Source organism: Puma concolor, chromosome E4, assembly GCF_028749965.1.
Source record: "Puma concolor isolate L17-30 chromosome E4, mPumCon1.1.hap2, whole genome shotgun sequence".
Taxonomy (NCBI): Eukaryota; Metazoa; Chordata; class Mammalia; order Carnivora; family Felidae; genus Puma; species Puma concolor.
This window is the reverse complement of record NC_141683.1, coordinates 29,175,923-29,197,903: the sequence shown is the minus strand read 5'-3', so window position 1 is coordinate 29,197,903 and position 21,981 is coordinate 29,175,923. Positions and strand designations below refer to the sequence as shown.

General features: G+C 48.9%; 1 protein-coding gene across 1 annotated transcript; it reads left to right on the top strand.

Annotated features, from left to right (window-relative positions):
- The first annotated feature begins 1,309 nt into the window (after window positions 1-1,309).
- On the top strand, window positions 1,310-20,192 carry RNPEP (arginyl aminopeptidase). Its single transcript, XM_025920955.2, has 11 exons — window positions 1,310-1,820; window positions 5,934-6,074; window positions 6,391-6,539; window positions 11,297-11,413; window positions 12,035-12,270; window positions 14,872-14,985; window positions 15,877-15,989; window positions 16,168-16,276; window positions 17,426-17,650; window positions 18,459-18,601; window positions 19,597-20,192. Exons 1-11 carry the CDS (start codon window positions 1,374-1,376, stop codon window positions 19,753-19,755), a joined length of 1,953 nt encoding a protein of 650 aa, XP_025776740.1. The 5' UTR covers window positions 1,310-1,373; the 3' UTR covers window positions 19,756-20,192.
- Window positions 20,193-21,981: the final 1,789 nt, after the last annotated feature.

The window sequence follows — 21,981 nt, the reverse complement described above, 5'->3', positions numbered from 1 at the left end:
AGAAGCATAAGTCCATAAATGTTTTCTCCCACAGCCACAGATAATAGATCCTCTTGCTCCAGCAATATTTAACTGTAAAGATCAGGCTGTTGTGTGTCTCTCCCTTGTGTTCCCATAGCATACTTTTCTTCCCAGAGAATAGCCCAGCACATGGAATTGCATGACTTTTTTTTTTGGTCAGTTAAAATGTGAGGTAGACTGTGAGCACCACAAGGACAAGGTCTGTGACACCCAGCCTAATGGCTCGTGTATAGTAAACGCTCAACAAAAACGCACTGCATCAGAGAATGAATAATTTGGAGGCAGATGTATTGAACGTCTAATAGTTACCAAGTACTGTGCTTAAAAAGCCACAGAAAAGTGCTTTTCCAAAGTTTCTGGATTTCACTGACAAGTAAGTTAAAAAAACATTGACCTAATATGGGATTTTTAAAGACTACCATAAACATTTCATAAAATAAAAGTTTAACACTGTAAAAGTAGGAAACCATATTTTTTATGAATAAAAATTATGAGTTTTATGAAAAACTCCCTACATTGTCTTTAAAAATCTCGTTCCCTACCTGATCTGTGAAAATATCATCACTGATCGGCTATTTACAGAAGGGCTATTGCAACCCCATTCATACAGAAGAGAAACAAAGTATAAAGTAGAAGTAACCCTGGCTCAACACAATCAGGGAAATAAAACTACACACTAAAGCCATTAAATTGTACGGTGCTGATTCACTATTCCTTGGCGGAAGGATGGAAAGATAGATGTGCTTGGCATCTCCTGGGATGAACCTTGATCTGGTGTGGAATTCTGTGTTTACCAAGTGTGTTTAGGCAAATTACCCCACTGAGTTCTCACAATTAACTTGTGAGATAGATATTACTCCTATCTTACAGGGGCTTACAGAGATTCACCTTTGTTGGCAGTGATTTGCCCAAGGTGACACACAATCCTAATAATTGGTCGAGCTCAGAGCTTGAGATCTTGGATCCAGGGCTCAATCTACATCCTGCTACCTTCCTGGGAGATTAGGAGAGTGAAACGTCAGGAGAAAGGTGTCGCCACTCGGACTACTGTAACATCGCAGTACGATGAATTTGGACAAATGTGGACCAAATTATCCCACTGTACCTTTTCTCCAAAGTCCAGAAGTACCTCGTATAAAGCTGGAAGAGTGGAGCCTTGGTGAACAGGGGAGAGGTGGTGTGGTCAGGTCTCAGGTTTTCGGAGAGGGGCGTGACCCAGCCCTGGTCTCCCTGGGGGCGTGACCCGAGGGGGCGTGGCCCGCAGCGGGGCAGGGCGCTCGAGGCGGGGCTTCCCGCCGCAGTAGACGGAGCCGGCGGATTTCCCCGCGTTTGCTACACGGCAAGGTGGGGCCATGGCGAGCGACGGGCCTCCGAGCGGCTCCAGCGCGGCCCCGCGACCGCTGCACTCGGCGCAGGCCGTGGACGTGGCCTCGGCCTCCAATTTCCGGGCTTTCGAGATGCTGCACTTGCACCTGGACCTGCGGGCCGAGTTCGGGCCTCCGGGGCCGGGGCCGGGCAGCAGGAATTTGAGCGGCACCGCGGTCCTGGAGCTGCGCTGCCTGGTGCCCGAGGGCGCCACCGAGCTGCGGCTCGACTCGCACCCGTGCCTCGAGGTGACGGCGGCGTCGCTGCGGCGGCAGCGGCCCGACTCGAAGGAGCAGCCCGCGGAGCCCGTGCACTTCCGCACGCAGCCGTTCTCGCACTACGGCCAGGCCCTGTGCGTGGCCCTTCCGCAGCCCTTCCCGGCCGGCGAGCGCTTCCAGGTTCTCCTCACCTACCGCGTCGGGGAGGGACCCGGGGTGAGTTCGCCCCCTCACCCGGCCACTTCCTGCCCGCCCTTCCAGCCCTCCGAGCTGGCCGCCGGCCGGCACTAACCCCACCCCACCCCCAGGAGAAAGGAGAAGATGCTTCCGCCCTGGCGGAGAGGGGCCTCGGGGCACCCCTGGGCACGCCTCCCGCCCTGAGCTCCCCGCCTTCTTCCCAGGTTGCCCGCTTTCCCTCTTCTGGCTTCAGGCCAGCCTCCGTGCTGTGCACCCTTCGTCCTTTCCACCCTTCCTGCTTCCCCTCCCTAGCGACTGTGGTGGCCTGTCTGCGTTGTTTCCCCCTCATCACGCTGGCGGGCTGCCATTTCTGCCTGCAGAGGAAACCTTAGCCGAGGCGGCTTTCTGGATAACGAGCTATTTATAAACCGAATTTAATGTTTCACGGGGCCTTGGGACCTAGGTCCCTGATAACGAGCTACCTAGTTTTTCCTTTATGGCAGCCCTGGACAATGCCGGCCCATGAGCCCTGGATGCTGACTCAGCCCTTTGCCCTACGCGTTCTTGTAGTGCCCCAGGCTGAACTAATCCTGAACCCCCGTAGTTATTTAAGTTTTCTTTTGCCAAGTTCTAGATTTGATGAACGGAAGAATTTGAGTACGAGCGAGAAATGGAATGAGGGTGTAGTAGGCCCTCTCGCTGTTGATGGGAGGACAAATATTGGTATGAAAGGATGGATGGTTCTGTGGCTTACATTTGTGAAAGTCAGAAGCTCCTTCACAGGGAGTTCTGAGGCTGTGGTTGCTAGTCATTCGTCAGGTGGGGTGGCTTGCAAGTTTCAGGGTAGGCTGCTGGCCTACAGACAGTTTACTTATCTATCTAGCAGTTCCCTTTCACTCTTAGAGGCAGCTCAAAGGGCAGTTCTGTTTCCAGCTTCCGCTATTCAGGGAGTAAATGAACCTGGGGTAGAACTGGCTTAAAAAAGGAAAAGTCCAAAGCAATGCAAATTGACTTCCAAGGCAAAGGGAAAACCCTCCAAGGGTAACGGAATATCTGTAAATGTGTTTGGTTGCTGTGTTTGGTTGTTATATTCCAGTTTCTGGTTTGGGGCAGGAACTTGGAATCCAACAGGATAACTGGAAAAATTAAGCCCTCTCTGAAATTGCCTACTGAAAGTGGCACCTCGAAATGAACAAAAGGAGGGGTTCCCGGGTGACTCGGTTGAGCAGCCGACTCTTGATTTCTGCTCAGGTCATGTTCTCATGGGTTGGTGAAATGGAGCCCTGCTTCCTGCTCCGTGAGAAGAGAGCAGAGCCTGCTTGGGATTCTCTCCCTCTCTCTGTCCCTCCCCAATCTGGGTGCTTGCACTTGCGCTCTCTCCCCCGCCCCCCAAAAATAAATAAGTGAACTTAAAAAAAATCAAAACGAAATAGCTTTCATAGAGACAGAACAACAGAGACCCACACTTTACAAAGAACTGCCCTTTGCTCTGTAAAGGTCTGCATTAAAGGCACTTGTATGTATTCCTTCTCATTGCCACCATCCCAAGTGAGGACTCTCAACTCACCTTAATCATTGTAGGTAGCAGCCTCTCCCTGACTTTAGACTCTTGAGACAAGTAAAGAGTACTTGTACTGCAGGCTTCTTCATTCTGTCTTCTGTGTCGTTCTAAACAAACAACAAAAAACCTCAACCAAGATGATGAATAAGAAGTGACGGAGGGGATGACCAGTACTTATTAAGATGTGCCAGGGACTAGTCTATGAGTTTGACAGAAGTTAAATGCATTGTCTTTATATAAGTGCCTAATACAGTGCCTGGCTACACCGTATGTTAGCTCTTCCTGTCATCTCATTAAATTCCTTTCATTAATAGGATTAAAAAAGTTTAGATTAGCAAGACCAGTGAGCCGGTAGTAGAGTTTCCATATAGCCCTCCACACACAGTTTCCCCTCTTAGCATTTTGCAAGTATGATGCCTTTGTTACAATTAACGAACTGATACTGATAACTAAAGTTCGGAGTCTTTTTCAGATTTTCTTAGTTTTTACTTAATATCTTTTTCTGTCCCAGGATCCCATCCAGAATACCACAGTATATTAGCTTTCATGTATCCTTGGGCTCCCTTTGGCTATGACAGTTTCTCAGACTTTCCTTGTTTTTGATGACCTTGACTGTTTTGAGGAGTATTGGTCAGATATGTTGTAGGATGCTTCTCTATTGGAATTTGTCTGTTTTTCCTGTGATCAGACTGTGGTTATTAAAAATTTTTTAAAGTAAAAGTTTATTTTTTACAGCAGTTTTAGGTTCAGAGCAACATTTAGTGGAATGTCACAAGAGTGAAGTGCTGTTTTCATCACATGATAATGAGAATCCATAATATCAACATGATCTCTGACTGTCTGGGGTGATCTCACTCACCTGGCTAAGGTAGTGCCACTTTCTCCAGTCCACAGAAATACCATGTGGTATTTCTTTCTCCTTCTTTCCATCTGTACTATACTCTTTGGAAAGAGACTCATTAAAATCTTCACACGCATAACACACAAATCTCAAAGAAAAAGTCAGCATCTCCATGTGGCGTCCTTATGCCTCTTAAAAGTAGGTCTCAAATACCTGTGTTCAAAGCCTTTCAAAGTGCACCTGCCGAGGCATGCCGCCCACCCCTGTATCTGAAACCTACCACCAGCTCCCAGAGACCGTCCATCCGTGCCTTTCTTCATGTTCTATCCACCTGCTTGAGAATGTCTTCTCCTCTCCTTTCCAACCATCTCAGTCTGACTCACCTTTAAACCAGAAAGTTTTGCTTCCTGGATTTACCTAATCCTTTTCTAAATTCTAAATGGCACTTAGTGCTGACATATCCTCCCCCACCCCCCAGCCCCACAGTTAGATCTATGTGGTAAGTAAACTTTTTGCTGGAGGCAAAAATTGCGTTTGTAATAACCATTCAGGTTTGCCCTTGGTTAAAGGCTAACAGAAAACAAATTAAGAATTGTATATAGCCAGGGTGCCTCACTGGCTCAGTCAGTGGAATGTGCGACTCTTGATCTCGGGATTGTAAGTTCGAGCCCCACATTGGGTGTAGAGATTACTTAAACATCTTTAAAAAAATTTCTTTAAAGAATTGTATATAGCCAATGTCTATAATGTAAAATACATTTATTCTGAAAGGGTAAGTTTTAGTTTCAGGAATAGAGAATTTCGTTTCAGGAATTTTTTTTTTTTTTTTAGAAAAATTTTTTGTTTATTTCGAGAGAGAAAATGTGAGTGGGAAGGGTCAGAGAGAAGGAGACAGAGAATCTCATGAAGGCTTGGTGCTGTCGGCACAGAACCCAACGCAGGGCTCGAACTCACAGACCATGAGATCATGACCTGAGCCGGAACCAAGAGTCGGCCGCTTAATGGACTGAACCACCCAGGCACCCCTGGAGAACACATGTTAATCACAGACTCCTCCCGCTTTACTTCTCCTTTTTTGTGTGTTCTATCACAAGTTCAAATACAGCTGCTTCCTTATTTTTTTGTAATGTTTATTTAATTTCAAGAGGGAGAGAGAGAGGGAGAGGGAGAGAGCATGAGCGGGGGAGGGGCAGAGAGAGAGAGAGACAGACAGACAGACAGACAGAAGCCAAAGCAGGCTCCAGGCTCCAAGCTGTCAGCATAGAACCCGATGCGGGGCTCAAACCTACAAACCGTGAGACCATGACCTGAGCCGAAGTCGGACCCTTAACCGATTGAGCCACCAGGTGCCCCTGTTTTGTTTTTTTGATGAGAAACAACTACAGTGTGAAGGACTCAGAGGAGGAAGACAGTATGCCGGGGTCAGAGGTCATGTCTGGAATTCTTAACCATCTGAGCCACCCAGGTGCCCGAGGCCATTTCTAGAATTCTTGAGATGCCTGATGGGATACAGTGAGGAATAGACCCTTTGTGGTGTTTCTTCCATGTGAAGCGGATGTCATACCTTGGCATGGATTCCAAGGTAGATTAAATTCACAGTAGGAGAGAACTTCACAGTTAGGGCCAAATTGCTGGCAGAAGGATTGTAAGGATTCCCTAAAAGTCTCCCATGCCAGCCAACTCCTTTTCCCTGGCTGGACTGAGCTCATGTAGGGGGTGTCAGTTTTGAAATGTTCTTTTATTCTCTTAGGTTTGCTGGCTGGCTCCTGAGCAGACAGCAGGAAAGAAGAAGCCTTTTGTCTATACCCAGGGCCAGGCTGTCCTAAACAGGGCCTTCTTCCCTTGCTTCGACACTCCTGCAGTGAAATGCAGATATTCAGCTCTTATCGAGGTAAGAGGGCTAAGGTTAAGTGTACTTGCCCTTGGGGTTGAAAATATAATTCCAGATCTGTCTGGCCACATTTCAGCTGGTAAATTGTTACGTCTGTCCAGTGGTCCCTCTGCAGAATTCCTTCATGTACAGAAGTTTTATTTGTGCTAAATCTCATCAGCTTAGCACAAGTTTAGTGTCTTGAAACCTTTATGTTCCCCAAGATGGGCTCCAGGTCATTGCTGTCACCATGCAGGTTGCCGGCCGTGCTGTCCTTTAAGCTAATCAAAAGGAGACTCTGTCCAGGTAAAATCTCCTAAGCTTTCTCTGTTGTCAGGTCCCAGATGGCTTCACAGCTGTGATGAGTGCTAACACCTGGGAGAAGAGAGGTCCAAATAAGTTCTTCTTCCAGATGTGTCAGCCCATCCCCTCCTATCTGATAGCTTTGGCCATCGGAGATCTGGTTTCGGCGGAAGTTGGACCCAGGTAGGAGACAAAGACCCCCACAGGCAAGGTTGGACTGACCTTGAGCCGAGGAGGCCTCTGACCAGTGGCCCCAGTGTGATGGTCTTTGGGACAGTCTCACATCCTCTCTGAATCCACAGCCTCTCTGCAGCCGAGAAGTGTGTGGTATGAATACAGCGGGAGGAAGTGCTCTTTTTGTCCCGTCCCTTCCTCCTTCCCTCCCTCCCTGCAGTTCTATAATCCTGCTGTCTAGAATGAGCTCATCAGTCCTACTAGCGGTAGCTGCTGTCCTGGGCCACCTCGTGGAGTACGGTTGGCACTGAGACAGCAGTGTCAGATTGATCTTTATTAGTGTCTTTAAGTTCTGAGTTCCCTGCTAGCAATTGTATTTGCTTTGTAATCTTTGTACCAAATCTCCCCGTTTTCTCTAGCAGTCAATTCCTGGAAATATACAACGTTGATGTCATTGTTTCCCTCTGGAGAAGAAAGCGGAAGCTCCTTTTTTTGTCTGCTCCAGATGCATAAACCTGAACCCATGGTGACAGAGAGACCTCCACGAAGTTAGAAGGGTTTCATGGAGATAAATAAGGATTTTGTAAGGTTTCCTGCGAAAAGAAACTTGCCCAGGAGTATAGGTTTTTCCCGGCCCTCATACGATCTGCCAGCACAGCGTAATCCTGATGTAAAATGTTAAAGGTTGGACGGTAAAGCTGTGGTGCGTTTCCTGCCTCTGTCGCTGTGGCTCCTTGCTCAGTTCTTGGAGGTGCTGGTGTCCTTGCCGGGATTGGTTACAGCCTCAGACTTTGTAGCTGGGCTCAGTCGTGAATCTTAGTTCCTGGGTTTCAGAGAGAATGATAAATGGGATGCCATTGGCCTCTGCTTCAAGGACACACACTCAAAACAACACCGGTCTTGAAAGGCTAGGTGCTCTTTTTTCATGAAGGGCTGTGTTTCTGACAGATAGGGTAGTAGGTAACCAAAGGAATGTCAGCTTTGCATTGACAGGGAAATAGTTAAGTAAAGTAATGTCATTTTATTTTTATTTTTATTATTTTTAATATGTTTATTTTTTTTATTTTATTTTTTTAATTTTTTTTTTTTTTCAACGTTTATTTATTTTTGGGACAGAGAGAGACAGAGCATGAACAGGGGAGGGGCAGATAGAGAGGGAGACACAGAATCGGAAACAGGCTCCAGGCTCTGAGCCATCAGCCCAGAGCCTGACGCGGGGCTCGAACTCCCAGACCGCGAGATCGTGACCTGGCTGAAGTCGGTCGCTTAACCGACTGCGCCACCCAGGCGCCCCGTAATATGTTTATTTTTTTAATGCTTATTTATTTACTTATTTTGAGAGAGAGAGAGAGAAAGCAGGGGAGGGACAGAGGGAGAGGGAGAGAGAATCCCAAGCAGACTCTGCACTGTCAGCACACAGCCCGACTCAAGGCTCCATCTCACGAACCACAAGATCACGTCCTGAGCCAAAATCAAGAGTCAGTTGATGTCAATTGACTGAACCTCTCAGGCGCCCCGTAAGGGAATGTCATTTTAGAGAATTTTCTCTTACTAGGGTTCCGTTAGTACGACTATGAGCTGCTAATGAGAAATGAGGGAATGTATTCCAAACACAATGGAGAATGATGATTTTTTTTTTTTTTTTTTGAGCCCTCTGTAATAAAATGACGATCGAGTACATCAATCCAGGGGATAGAATCTGTGTAACCGGTCACGATGACTCATTCCTTCCCCTGTCAGGCAGTCGGGTAGCCAGTCAGGTAGTCGGTCTTTGCCCCACATCTGAGGCTCTTGTGTAGGTATGCAGGGTGGCAGGCTCTTCTGGCAAACTTTGTGACCAGTCCCCGTTAGCAGAGGAGGGAGATCCTGGTCAGAAGAGACAGTGGACATAATCCCAGTCGTCGCTTTTATGTATAATCTCTTCTGATCCCCCTATAACCTAACTGAGGGAGATATTATTGTCTCCATCTTCCCGATATGCAAACCGAGGCTTCAGGTAGAATTGCTTGTGCAGAGTCACATGCGTTTCCATTGCACGTCCGGTGCTCGGTGCGCCAGACCACTGGTGATGAAATTCCAGCTTGACTGAGAACACTCCAGTGTCTTCTGACAGAAATCAGTGGACTGGTGGAAGTATCTTGGATGTCCCCTACCTACCCTGACCTTCACCTTCTAGGTGCAGCACACCGGAGTAGCCTGGGTTTAAGGACTTTGCCAGTTGTGATATCCAAGCTGATCACAAAGCAATTCCTTGCAGATTTCTGACTCTCATGTCACCGTCTTTTCTCAACCTCGTGCCCTGTCACATCATTTTTGGCAACTTTTTTCTCCGTCTGGATTACCTGTCCAACACCCAGGGTTGAGGGTGGCTTCAGGGTTTCTCGAGCTCCTCTCTCCAGGGAGCCTTCTCCACCTGATTCAGGCCCCCGCACTCAAGGGCACACTACGGTGTAAGTCCTGGCCGTGGGCATTATCATGAGCTGTGCTGTGGCAGAAATTTTAAATACCTTCACCTCATTCGTTCTCTGACCCCACGCTCCTAACCTTCCAGCCCTGTGGTGGCCTCACTCCCACTGTATCTGCTTCTCAAGCTCCCAGAGGCCTTTCTTCCTGCAAGCTATACATTTCCTCCCGGGCACCGGCCTATTGTGACCTGGCCCATCTTCTCTCCATGGCCCAGGTGTGGGGTTGATCATCTCCTACCAACATCCCGGGCTGCCTTGCGCGCTGTCCTGCTGCTGTAACTTCTAGCCCCGGCTCCGACCATCCCCTTTTCTCTTTCTTCTGTACCTGGGTGTCTGAGAGAAGTACACAGCTGTGCATACTGATTCTGCTACCCATTTCTGGTTTTTTGGTGAAAAGTTGGAATTAAAAGTTGAAATAGACGGGGCACCTGGGTGGCTCAGTTGGTTAAGCGTCTGACTTCGGCTCAGGTCATGATCTCATGGTTCGTGGGTTCGAGCCCCGTGTCAGGCTCTGAGCAGGCTCTCAGTCTGTTTCGGATTCTCTGTCTCCCTCTCTCTGCCCTTCCCCCGTTCATGCTCTGTCTGTCTCTCTCTCTCTCTCTTTCTCTCTCTTTCAAAAATAAGTAAACATTAAAAATTTTTTTAAGTTGAAATAGACATTTATGTGGTTTTCAAGGAAAATATAACAGATGTAGTCTTCAACTATAGATAGGCTTTCAATATTGTTCAGCAGACCTTTGATTTACCTTTCTGGCTCACTCTCCTAGAAGGAAGGAAGGAAGGGAGGGAGGGAGGAAGGAAGGAAGGAAGGAAGGAAGGGAGGGAGGGAGGGAGGGAGGGAGGAAGGGGGAGGGAAGGAGGATGGAAGGATGTAAAGGAAGACTTGTCTCTTCAGTTTTCCTAGTCAGACACCCTACCCTCACTCCAAGCAATGACCTTGTCTCCTCCTTTATTGAGTATATTTAATTTGTCAGATATGGTTATGTCCACTTCCTGTTTTCCATGTAAAAACTCATCTTCATCTGCCTTCATTTGTCCCCTTTTTCCCCCTGGACTCTGAAGAGGGGTCCCTCCTTCTGTTTAAAGCCAAATCTCTTCATCTGAGCCATCACTGACTCAGCCCCTCCCCCAAATCCCATGGGGCCTTGCTTTATTGCTCACCCCTCGCTCTTCAAATGGGTAGCCTCCCCGCCCCCCGCTGGCTCTTTCCTTCTGACCCCTAACCATGTTCCTGTTTCCCCTAGTTCAAAAACAAAGCAAAAAACAAACTCATGGACTCCACACTCCCTTCTGGCACACTGTTTCTGCTTCCTTTCTTAGCCAAGTTTCTTAGAACAGTGGTGTATACACTCCCTCACCCCCCATTTACTGCCTGGACCCATTGGAATCCAACACCTCTCCAGGTCACACCGCAGAAACTCCTGTAGTAAGAGAGGCCACTGGCCTCAACATGTACCGCACATTGGCTGCTCCTCAGTGCTTGTCTTGATGTTCTCCTCTTTTTCTTTTGCCTCTGTTGACCCTCCTCTGGCCTCCATGACACAATTCTGTCCTGGTTCCGGGACCTCCTGGTTCGCCCCTTCTGGTCTCCTTTGTGGGCTCTTCTCTGCCCAACCCCACGTGTGCTGGTGTCACCCAAGATTCTGGTTTTGACCCATTATCCTACATACGTCACTTAGGGATACTCACTGTTGTAATTTAAGGTATTTTCTGGGTACTGCAGCTAGAGCGATCCGTCAAGACTCAATCCGATAATACCACTTACTGGTGTAAAATGCTCTCATGGGGGCGCCTCATGGGTGGCTCGGTCAGTTAAGGGTCCAACTTGGGCTCAGGTCACAATCTCATGGTTCATGAGTTCAAGCCCCGCTCTGGGTCTCCGGAAAGTGGGGGAAAGGAAACCAACATTTAGTACACGAGGCATTGTATAAGGGGTTTTTATATGCTGTCTTTATTTCATTTTTACCACTCGTTTTCCAGATGAGGAAACAGGCTCAGAGAAGTCAGTGACTTTTGCAAGGTCACATTCAGTGTTGGACACGTAAAATTGTAGCAGTGTGAGTTTGAGCCTGTTGCACACGGGAGGCTGCTGCCTCCACAGTGCTCTGTCGCGATCTCATTTATCCGTCCCTTGGACCCGTGCAGGTGATTTGACCTTGCATCTCCTGTCTCTGCGGCCACATTGTCACATTCCTTTGGCTCCAGTAGAAGACTGCCAGTTTTCTACAGGTGCTTTCGGGATCGGGTCTCCACAATAGGTCTCCAAACACCATTCTTCTTTTTCTGTGCTTTTGTCTTTAGGAGCCGGGTGTGGGCTGAGCCCTGCCTGATCAAGGCTGCCAAGGAGGAGTACAACGGGGTGGTAGAAGATTTTCTGGCAACAGGAGAGAAACTTTTTGGACCCTACGTTTGGGGAAGGTGCGGTATCACATTGACTCTGATGTCTTTTGTTAAACTTGAGTCCCGGAGCAGAGTTCCCCAATCCAGAAGTAAAGGGAAGGAGGGAAAGAATGAGGAAGGGATAAGCCAGGCCTTGTTCATTATTGCTGAGGAGGGGACCCTGACAGAAAGGGTTATTGAAGGGACCAAAATGTGCCTTCCAGCCGCTAAGCGTGGAGATCAGGAAACACTGTCAGGGGACCTTTGTCGACTTACTTTCCTGGCTGCTAAAAGCAGCCACATACTCTCATTTTTCCCTTTGACATCTCCAGACTTCAGCCTCCTCAGATAAAAGGCTCTGTTAGGTCTTTGTGACCCCAAGTGGGCCACCGGTGAGCTAACTGTTGATAGAGCTGACCATATGCCCATCCCCTGGTGCGAAGCAGAATGGAGAGCAAGTCTCAGAGAGGCGCCTCCACGAGAGCAAAACCTGGGGAAAGGGAAGTCCCAGCGAGCTGGCCGGGGGACTGAGGAGCCTGGGCGTCATCTCAGCACGGCGCCCGGTGTTGAACACCGCCTGTTCAGTGGCTGCATCTCTCAGGACTGAGGGTCGGGCCTGGGGAGCCGAGGCCTGTCTGTGACCTCCCGTTTTCTCGGCAGGTATGACCTGCTCTTCATGCCCCCATCCTTTCCATTTGGAGGAATGGAGAACCCTTGTCTGACCTTTGTCACCCCCTGCCTGCTAGCAGGGGACCGCTCCTTGGCTGATGTCATCATCCATGAGATCTCCCACAGTTGGTTTGGGAACCTGGTCACCAATGCCAACTGGGGTGAATTCTGGCTCAATGAAGGTTTCACCATGTATGCCCAGAGGAGGATCTCTACTGTCCTCTTTGGTAAGCCAGCCCTCAGGTCCCCTCCTTCTCCTAGGGGCCCTGTCCCCAGTTCCTTAGCCAGTGAGGCCAATGTGGTCTCCTTTGAAGTTTCGGGACACAAGCGGGTGTGAGGGGAGGAGCAGTAGTGCAGAAAGTTCTGGTGAGAGGCCATGGAGGGCCAACTCCAGACAAACGTTCCTTCTAAGCGCGTGATCTCTACTTCATTCCATGTCGTTAAGTCAGCAGGCTTAGGGGAAGGGAATCTCACAAATTGCGTGTTGACTGATAGGGGACCTAACAGCGAAAGGACCCCCTCATCAAAGCTGAGGACACACTTGATGCTCTGTTCTCCCAACAGCCGGGCAGCCGCTGGGTAGAGTTGCCCAGGGCTGTTCACCCAGATAGCTAGTTGATTTTATGAATGAATCAGGGGCGTCTGGCTGCCTCAATTGGTAGAGCATGCAACTGTTGATCTTGGGGTTGTGTGTTTGAGCCCCACATTTGGTGTAGAGATTACTTTAAAATATTAAAAATAAATAAAAAATAAGACCATTATAATGATACCTTCTATTGAACACTTACATACCAGCTTTGTCCTAGGCATCTTATTAAAAATAATACATCATTTAAGGGGCACCTGGGGGGCTCAGTTGGCTAAGCGTCTGACTTTGGCTCAGGTCATGATCTCGCAGTTTGTGGGTTTGAGCCCTATGTTGGGCTCTGTGCTGGCAGCTCGGAGCCTGGAGCCTGTTTCAGATTCTGTGTCTCCCTCTCTCTCTGTCCCTCCCCTGCTCACTCTCTGTCTGTCTCTCTCAAAAATAAATAAACATTAAAAAAATTTAAAACAAATACATCACTTAACAATTTTATCGTAGCCTGATAAAAGAGATATTATTTTCATTTTATATATGAGTCCACTGTGACTCAAAAAGTATAAGAAATGTGCCCAAGCCACTTAGCAGCTGAGGACAGAACCCCAAATTGAGCCCAGGTGGGCTTTTAAAATCTTTTCTCAACGTTGTCTCATTATTGAAAACCTGCTATAGATCAGATACTATAAAAAAAAATAATGTTTATTATTTCTGTCATCAAAATCTCTTTTGATGTACATGGGAAAACACATACAATGCATTTATCCATAATCTCACTGTTCAGAGAGAATGTAATATATCCTTTCAAACATTTTTCTATGCGTGTGTGTGAATCATCAGACCTTAAAACTGCCTTTTTTTTTAACTTAATAAAGTTAAACATTTTCCCAAGTCATTAAATTTTCTATAGCTGCGTGGTATGGCCATTTCTTAATTTATTCAATCAGTCTCCAATATTTTCTGTTTTCTTAATGAAAGAATATTTTGACAAATATTTTTATATCGAAATGTTCACACGTTTCATATGGTCTCAACAAAGATAGATTCCTAGAGACATAATTTCTGGATCTGAACATTTTAAAGGCTTTTTAGCACACATTGTCCATTGCCTCCCAGAAAGTTTGTGCAGATCTACACTTCCATCCAGAGTATGTAGAGCAAAAGCCCATGTGTGAATATCTTAATCAGCCGCTAAGAATCCTGCTACCAAATATTATCATCCAGCCACACAGATGAAGAAATTGAGGCTCAGAGAGATTAAATACCTTGCCCAGAGTCAGAACACCTTGTGAGTGGCAGAGGTGGTTGGTTCAAAACCTGGTCCCCTTCCCCTCAACCATTCCCTCAGTCCTTTTTAGAACCAGAGGAGATGTAGAGACCCTTAGAAAAATTATGGGTGACCGTTTGTCTTGTCTGACAGGAACGGTCATATGAATATATAATCTTTCTATTTTTATTTTTTTTAGTGGCTCACATTTTTTTTTTTAAGTTTATTTCACAGAGAGGGAGAGAGAGAATGAGCGGGCGGGGGGGGCAGAGAGGGAGAGAGAGAGAGAGAAAGAGAGAGAATCCCAAGCAAGTTCCACGCTTAGTGCAGAGCCCAACACAGGGCTCGATCTCACAACCATGAGATCCTGACCTGAGTCAGTATCAAGAGTTGGACACTTAACCGACTGAGCCACTCAGACCCCCCTATAATCTGCTCTTTTTAAAAAATTTTATTTATTTTTGAGTATGAGCGGGGGAGGGGCAGAAAGAGAGGGGGACAGAGGATTGAAAGTGGGCTCCATGTGGATGGCAGAGAGCCTGATGCGGGACTCGAACCCATGAACCGTGAGATCATGACCTGAGGAAGTCAGACGCTTAACCGACTGAGCCATCCAAGCGTCCCCTCTATAATCTGTTTTTATAGAAAATCAAATTAATATCTCTAAAAATAAAAATCTATTGATAAGGAAAGGTAACAGGAAAAGGCATGAGATTCCCTCATCGTTGTGTGCGGGTGAGACTGACAGCCTGAGCTTAACCAAGTGCTTTCTTAGGCCAGAGCAACAGGGAGCTAGGAGCTGAGTCAGGTTCTCTGTCATTGACCCTTCTTGCCCTGGGATCCCCAGGAGGGTAAAGATACGAAGCCTCAGTTATCTGTCATTGTTCTGTGGCCACAAGGGGGCAGCAACCGTCTTCTGTCCAGAAAGTATACTTGGACGTGATGTTACACTTTGTAGAGACCTAGGGTTTCTTTTTGTCCTAGGCTCTGCTTACACCTGCTTAGAAGCTGCAACCGGGCGGGCTCTGCTTCGACAGCACATGGACATCACTGGCGAGGAAAACCCGCTCAATAAGCTCCGAGTGAAGATTGAACCAGGTCCAGGAGGCTCCTCTGTCTGACTCTCCCCTCCCCTAAATTGTGCTTGGAGCCCCAAATTATTTTGAACCTCATATTGATCAGTGCACACCTTGAACACGCTCCTTGGGAAGGAAGAGCCCTCCAGAGCTCTTTGTAGCTGTTCCCTGGCCTCTAGACAGACTCAACCCAAGCCATTCCAGCCAGATGGGAGTTCTTTCCAGTTTTGTGCAGTTTTTAATGACTATACCATTGCCGTCCATTTGTGCAGGCCCATACCCTTCTTTTTCTATCAAGTCAGACCTGTGGTTTTGTAGATTAAGTGTTAGCCTTATTTTATGGAGGATATGAGTGAGCACCCAACAAGTCAAATGACTTGTCCAAGGTCATGTGTTCTTTTCTAACGTTTTTCCTTAGTCCCCTGTGTGACTAATCTAAAACTTTTTCGTGCAATTTAAGCTCACGTTCCTTGATGCCAATGACCATGAAAATGAACTTCTTGTAGACTGGTAATTAGTTTATTTTGGTCTAGAACATTCATGGAAACAACCAGTTGTTCTGGGAGGGGAGGTTGTGCATGTAGGTGGTGACCAATAGAAAAGGCACTGAGCCCTGTGCTCAGTCCTAAGACTCAATGGAACCCAATGGAGCAAAGCAATCCCAGGAAAAAGGAAATTTGTCAATTCCCCTGCAAGGTTGCTTCTTTGTCCTCTTATTATGTCCATAATTCGTGACCCTTTAAGATCAACTTTGAAGTGGTTTGAGAGAGGCCAAGATGGATCTGGAAACATTCCTGGCCTTGCTGAACCTGGGGAAGCTGAATTCTGATCTCTTCCATAACCACTCTCTGACTCTGGAGCTGGAGAAGAACAATGAAGGCGACAGGTTACAAGTGTCTGCTTTCTCTGCTAGGTGTGGACCCAGATGATACCTACAACGAGACCCCCTATGAGAAAGGCTTCTGCTTTGTCTCATACCTGGCCCACTTGGTGGGTGATCAGGATGAGTTTGACAATTTTCTCAAGGTATAGTCAACTCAGAGAGGAGGGGTGAAAGGAGAACGTGTAGAGAAACCAGCTGGGCCAGAGGATGGGGTAGAGGCAGGGGCTGAAGGGACAAGGGGTTGGAGGAGAATCCAAGGAACAGAGGGACTCTGCTCCCCAGGGGATCCAGAAGGACTGAAAAGTACCTCCCTCCCTGCAGGCCTATGTTAATGAATTCAAATTCCAAAGTATCTTAGCTGATGACTTTCTAGAATTCTACTTGGAATACTTCCCTGAGCTGAAGAAGAAGAGAGTGGATTCCATTCCAGGTGAGCAGAGGAGCCGGCCTACAGGCTTCTAGAAGACAGTAGAGAATTATGGCTAATTCACATCTGGGAAGACTAAGCTGGGGCAGGAAAACGAACTGGAGTCACTTAGCAAGTGGCAAACAGCCTTGTCCCACGAGAATGACTCTTTCTGCTCCTCTTGGCCTCATTTTCTCCACTTTGTCTCTTCAGTCTCTCTTCTCTGTCCTCATTTTCCTCACATCTGCACACACTCAACCAAACCCCCAACTCTGCCCCAGAGAGCTGCCACAGCCCAGGCTGTGACCTAGGGCATTGGTCCCGGCAGCAGCCCCGCCTTGTGAGTGTGGAGTCACCTCGTTCAGCCTTCCGAGTGAAGGAAAATCCCAGCAGCAGCCCTGATTTCAGCTGGGGAGGCACTGCTTCCTAAGAGAGAGTAGATGGTGGCCTGTCACAGATGAGGCAACCCACTTCATGCTGTGCCGACCCTGAGTCTGTCCATCATCGGGCTGGCAAAGTCAGCTCCCTGCTGACAGCCGGGACTGGTCAGGCCTGGAGCACCTACTCTCTGCTTGGAGGCCCACACTTCAAGGTCATGAGACTCTGTGGCTAACGAAAGTTAATAATTACTGAGTGCTTACTATGCACCAGGCAGGATGCTAAACTCGTAATGCATATTTGCTTATTTAATCCTCACCACTGCCAACTAAGGGCCTCCTACCCTGCCTTTTATCGTTTTACAGATAAAAGGCACAGAGAGGTGAAGTTACATGCCCATGGCCTCCCAGCTAGTTAATGGCAGAGCAGAGCAGAGATAGGAGCCCAGGCAGCCCGGGAGGTTCTGCACCAAGCCGTTCAGGTCATCTGAAGGAGAACGTGAAACTTGATTGACACTAGGAAAGCATTCATCCACTTGGTTCTGACAGCACAGTGTTTATTTGGAGCAAAAACCACTGTCACAGTAGAAAAGGAGGCAGTCTAGTCTGACTGTAACAGTCTAGGTCTCAGTATAAGTGGACCTGACTGAAGCAGGTGGTTTCGTGGGGTAGTGATATTAAGCGTTAGGGATGGATGGAGGCAGACAGGAGCTTGAGGTCTTGGTGTTGCTGGAGCAAATTGACCTCGATGCTACCAGAGCATTCCGACAGTACCTTCTCTCCTTCTACCAAACAGGTTTTGAGTTTGATCGGTGGTTGAACACCCCTGGCTGGCCCCCCTACCTCCCTGACCTCTCCCCTGGGGACTCGCTTATGAAGCCTGCTGAAGAGCTGGCCCAGCTGTGGGAGACCAAGGAGCTGGACATGAAGGCCATTGAAGCTGTGGCCATTTCTACCTGGAAGACCTACCAGCTGGTTTACTTCCTAGATAAGATCCTCCAGAAATCCCCTCTCCCTCCCGGTAAGAAAGCGGGTAAATCCAGGTTCCTTGTGTACAGAGCTTTATATCAGGAGCCAGAGGGAGACTGGGAGGGAAGCCCTTGCAATGCCTACCCCTAGGCCATTGCCAGGTGTTAGCAGGTGGATGCAAGCACTTCACAAGAAACACGTCAACAGATGATGTAAGTCATACATGCAAATGCCCTGGGGAACAGAATAATAAGGCCTAGCATTCGCTGAGCCCTCTGGGTCAGCAGGTAATTCTTTTAAACTCTACGTCTGAGGTTATTGAGTCCTCCTAACTACTCTGTGCCTAGCTGCTATGATTGTAACCCCCAGGTGATGGAGAATGAACTTGAGCACAATTAGATCACATGGCCCATAAACGCTGGGGCTGGGATTTGGAAGCTGTCAACCACTAATGCTAAGTTGCTGCTCAGCCAGAAATAGCAGTCACCCAGGGGTGTTGTAAAGAGAAAAAGTGAACACCGGACTAACTTTTAGCTGGTGGTGGTGGTGGGAGGAAAAACGGGACACAGGGTATTTGAGGAGGATACCTGTGCTTTATTCCTGGAGGGCAAACAGAAGACGGCAGAAAGTGTGTAATTTGATGGAAGAGCCTTAGAAATTAAGGTAAATTCGGAAATAGGACATTACCCTTTCAGAGCAGAAGATGACCAGAATGAGCATAAAATGGATGGGTGGGAACCTCCTTGACGTCATTCCCGGAGCCCCCGGAGTGCCTATGGACAGACTGCTGAGACTGGAGTTTGGCCTCTGGCTCGTGGCTCTGATGAAACAGCCGTTAAAAACCCATTTCCTCTTTTCAGGGAATGTGAAGAAACTGGGAGAGACTTACCCAAAGATCTCCAACTCCCAGAATGCGGAGCTCCGGCTCCGATGGGGCCAGATCGTCATTAAGAATGACCACCAGGAGGATTTCTGGAAAGTGAAGGAATTCCTGCAGAGCCAGGTGGGTGAGCCCCACCTCCTTGTCCCCCTCAAGGCACGCGGTGGGCCGCTCAGCCTTATTGGCAGTAGTCCTGCAGGTAGAGCCTCACTCTCTGCCCTTCTCTGGAGCAGAGGAGGGAGGGAGGGCGGGAGGGAAAGGACCTCGGGAGGACCCTGATCAGCAGTCTCCTTCCTGAGTGTGGCTGGTGGAGGTGTTGCCTGGGGAAGAAGCCTCCAGGGTTGGGGAGCCTTTTCCAGATCCCCCGGTAAAAGCCAGTCAGAGCTACCCCCCACCTGGGAACAAAGGTAAAGCGGGACTGGAGGGCCGGTCTTGCGGGGAGGGGCCCGAGGACCAGAGAGACAGCAAAGGGTGAGATCATAGGTTCCTGCTTCCTGGGGGGAAGCTCGTGACCTGGGAGGGCTCAGGCGGCAGCAGGAGCCTGCCCTGCCGGGCGAGGTGGGGCTGGGTAGGAAGTGGCGCCCTGATGCCTACATCTGTTTGCGACGGGAGCTCCGTACCTGTCTGCAGGTGTTCTGAGCCCTCGGAGGGCTTCTCCGAGCCTCTGGAGTTGAGGAACTTTGTGATGTGGCAATCTCACGTTGATGTGGATTTGACCTGTGGGTTTTCTTGCACTTGACCGCAGTTGGGCCTCACATGGCCCTCAGTTTTACGTGCTGCAGCCTTTGCTACCGGCTCTTAGCTTGGCGTCTGAGCACTTACAGCCTCCTAGGTTCGGAGCCCCATTGTGCCTGCCCTCCTCATTTGCTCTGTTGAGTGTAGACGCCCCTGTGCTGTCAGGGACTGTGAAGACTTAAGATCTACCCCCGTGGATCTTTGGCCCCCAAGAAGATGCCAGAATAAGAGCACACCTGCCAGGACACTCCTCATTCCAACACTGATACCCACATCCCTTTTGGCACCTGACGAGGCGTGCCGCGAGAGCGGGGCCGGGGGCCGTGCAGACGCACGCACGGAGCAGCCCGCTTAGGCCACGCGTGTGCGTGTGTTTCTTGCAGGGGAAACAGAAGTACACTCTTCCGCTGTACCACGCGATGATGGGTGGCAGCGAGGTGGCCCAGACCCTTGCCAAGGAGACCTTCAAAGCCACCGCCCCCCAACTCCACAGCAACGTTGTCAACTACGTCCAGCAGATCGTGGCGCCCAAGGGCAGTTAGAAGCTCGTGGGCATGGCCTCTGCCTCCTCAGACTTCGCAGGCTTTCAGAATACTGTTCCCAAATTCCAGTTCTCCGGTCAAATTCCTGAAGTTTACACACCCTCGGAAAAATCTGTTCTCTGGCTTGGGGGCTGCGACTCTTGGGCCTCTGCGTTGGTGGGAACTTCTCTGGACCGGGAAGTCCTGAGACCAGAGAACCTTCCACAGCTCTCTACTGCAGGCTGCTGGCTGTGGCAGTTTTCTCCCCCTCTCCACTCTCTGGGAAGAGCAGAGAGGATTTTCTGGTCCTTTCTCTTCCCTTCTCTTCCCTCTCCTTTTCTTTCCTTTCCTTTTCTGAGTCTTGAAGTACTGTGCAAAGGGCTGCATTCTGGGAATTCTTTTTTTTTTTTTTTCCAGGTTTAATCTTTATTTTAATAAATATTTTTAAGTGAAAAGTATTTGAGTCAGAGTTACAACCTGAGTGATTGAAATTTCTGCTTCCATGCACGCCCTCTGTGGGCAAGTAGTCTGAGCAGGTCACTGGGGACCCCCCCCCCAGAAGCTGACAGCACTTTCCTGCCCGTAGGGAACCCCCAGGGTCAGGAGGTAGGGGTCCCACACACACAGAGATGAAAACATACACAGCGGTATGGCTGAAGCACACCTGTAGCAAATGAACTTCATTCCAGTTCTCTCTAAGGCAGCTAAATTCTCTACCCGTGGCGCCATTCCTGTTCATCCATTCCATTGCTTAAAAAATGTGCATTTTAGTGATTTTTCTCCGGCCTTCTCACAGTCCCTGGGGCTTCACCGGGACTCCCCTGCTTTTGATCCTGGATAAGTATTTTAATGATGTGGTAATAAATAGAGTCTGCCCAGAACTTTGGCACTAAGTTCTGCTTTCCTGGTTTCAACATGGGGATCTAAGCAGTTAGCAGCTTGGATTTGGGGTGTGGGATGAGGGGAGAGTCGTGAAAAAATATTTAAATATGTTGAAGCTGCCTTTCAGGCACAGGAATACAAGGCACTCCTGACCATTGTGGCTGTGTCCTTGGCTTTGAGGTTGTCCATTCGGGCCTCCCTTCCCTGCACAGGGGTTGGGAAAGAAAACACAGCATAGCCACTGAAATAGATTTGTTCTTGCTCTTAACCAGAGGAAGGGAATGGTGGTGACCAGGTGGCAGGCCAGTGAGGCCTCTGTCCCCTGGCACACCCAGAGCTTCACCAGCAGAGAGAGAACTTTGGGTCTGAGGAGAGGGATTTGGAGGCCCAGGACTGTCAGAGCTGTGGTAGGCCCTGACACTTTGATGGCAGACTGTCTCCATGGTTCTTTCGAGGCTGTTCCTGGTGCTGTGCTATCGGCAAGGATGATTTTAGGGCCATCCAGATGCCCCACTTACCCCCTGGCTCGGAGTCTGCTTTACCAGCTCTGAGAACAGTGGCTGTCTTTCCTTGTTTGCACAAGAACGTATGGCATGATAGTTCTAGTAATAGTAATGGCGAAGAGTCTCCGTGGAAGCAGAAGGCTGGAAAGGTCTTCCTCTGATGGCTGCTCTTTGACCCCACTAACTTTGTGAGCCCTCACATTGCACAGTATGGGGATCCTGACTTGTGTCGCCTGCCCTGCTCACCACCTTTGCCACTCAGCGGTCCTGCCGGATGTGCCTGTCCTTTTATAGGGCTGTGAGGCAATGCTCTGGCCATCCGTGTCCGAGAGATGAGGCAGTGCCATTGTCCCTGCAAGCTCACGGGGAGGGGTCTTCTTGCCATTGGCAGGGAAGGCCTCTGCCTCCTACTCCAGGGCTCCTCTGACCACTATCCTAGAACCTTCTCCCACTCCACCTCCAAGGCACTGACCTCAAACTGCAGTCTTTTCCCCCTACCATCCGCAATAACATCACCTGCTATTGGGCTATTGAAGGCATTCATACTTGGAGATAAGGCTCTAGCCTATAGAGATTCCTTATCTCAGCCCCATTTCTTTTGTGAAGCCCTGGGAAGGCAAAGGAGCTGATATCCTTTCTTATTCTCTCCACATCCTTCTCATCCCACCCTCTGGAGCCTTAGCCAGGTGTCCTCCAGGGCAGGGGAGCATGTGAGCAGTCCTCGGGCTAGAAGCCGGTTCTCCCACATTCCAGGGTGAGTGACTGGGTGGAGGGTGTGCCCGCCTCCGGCTCCTTGGGGGAGGCCCCCTGAAGGGCTGGGGAAAAATCCTACCACCAGAGCCCCAGGCTTTCCTGCCACCCC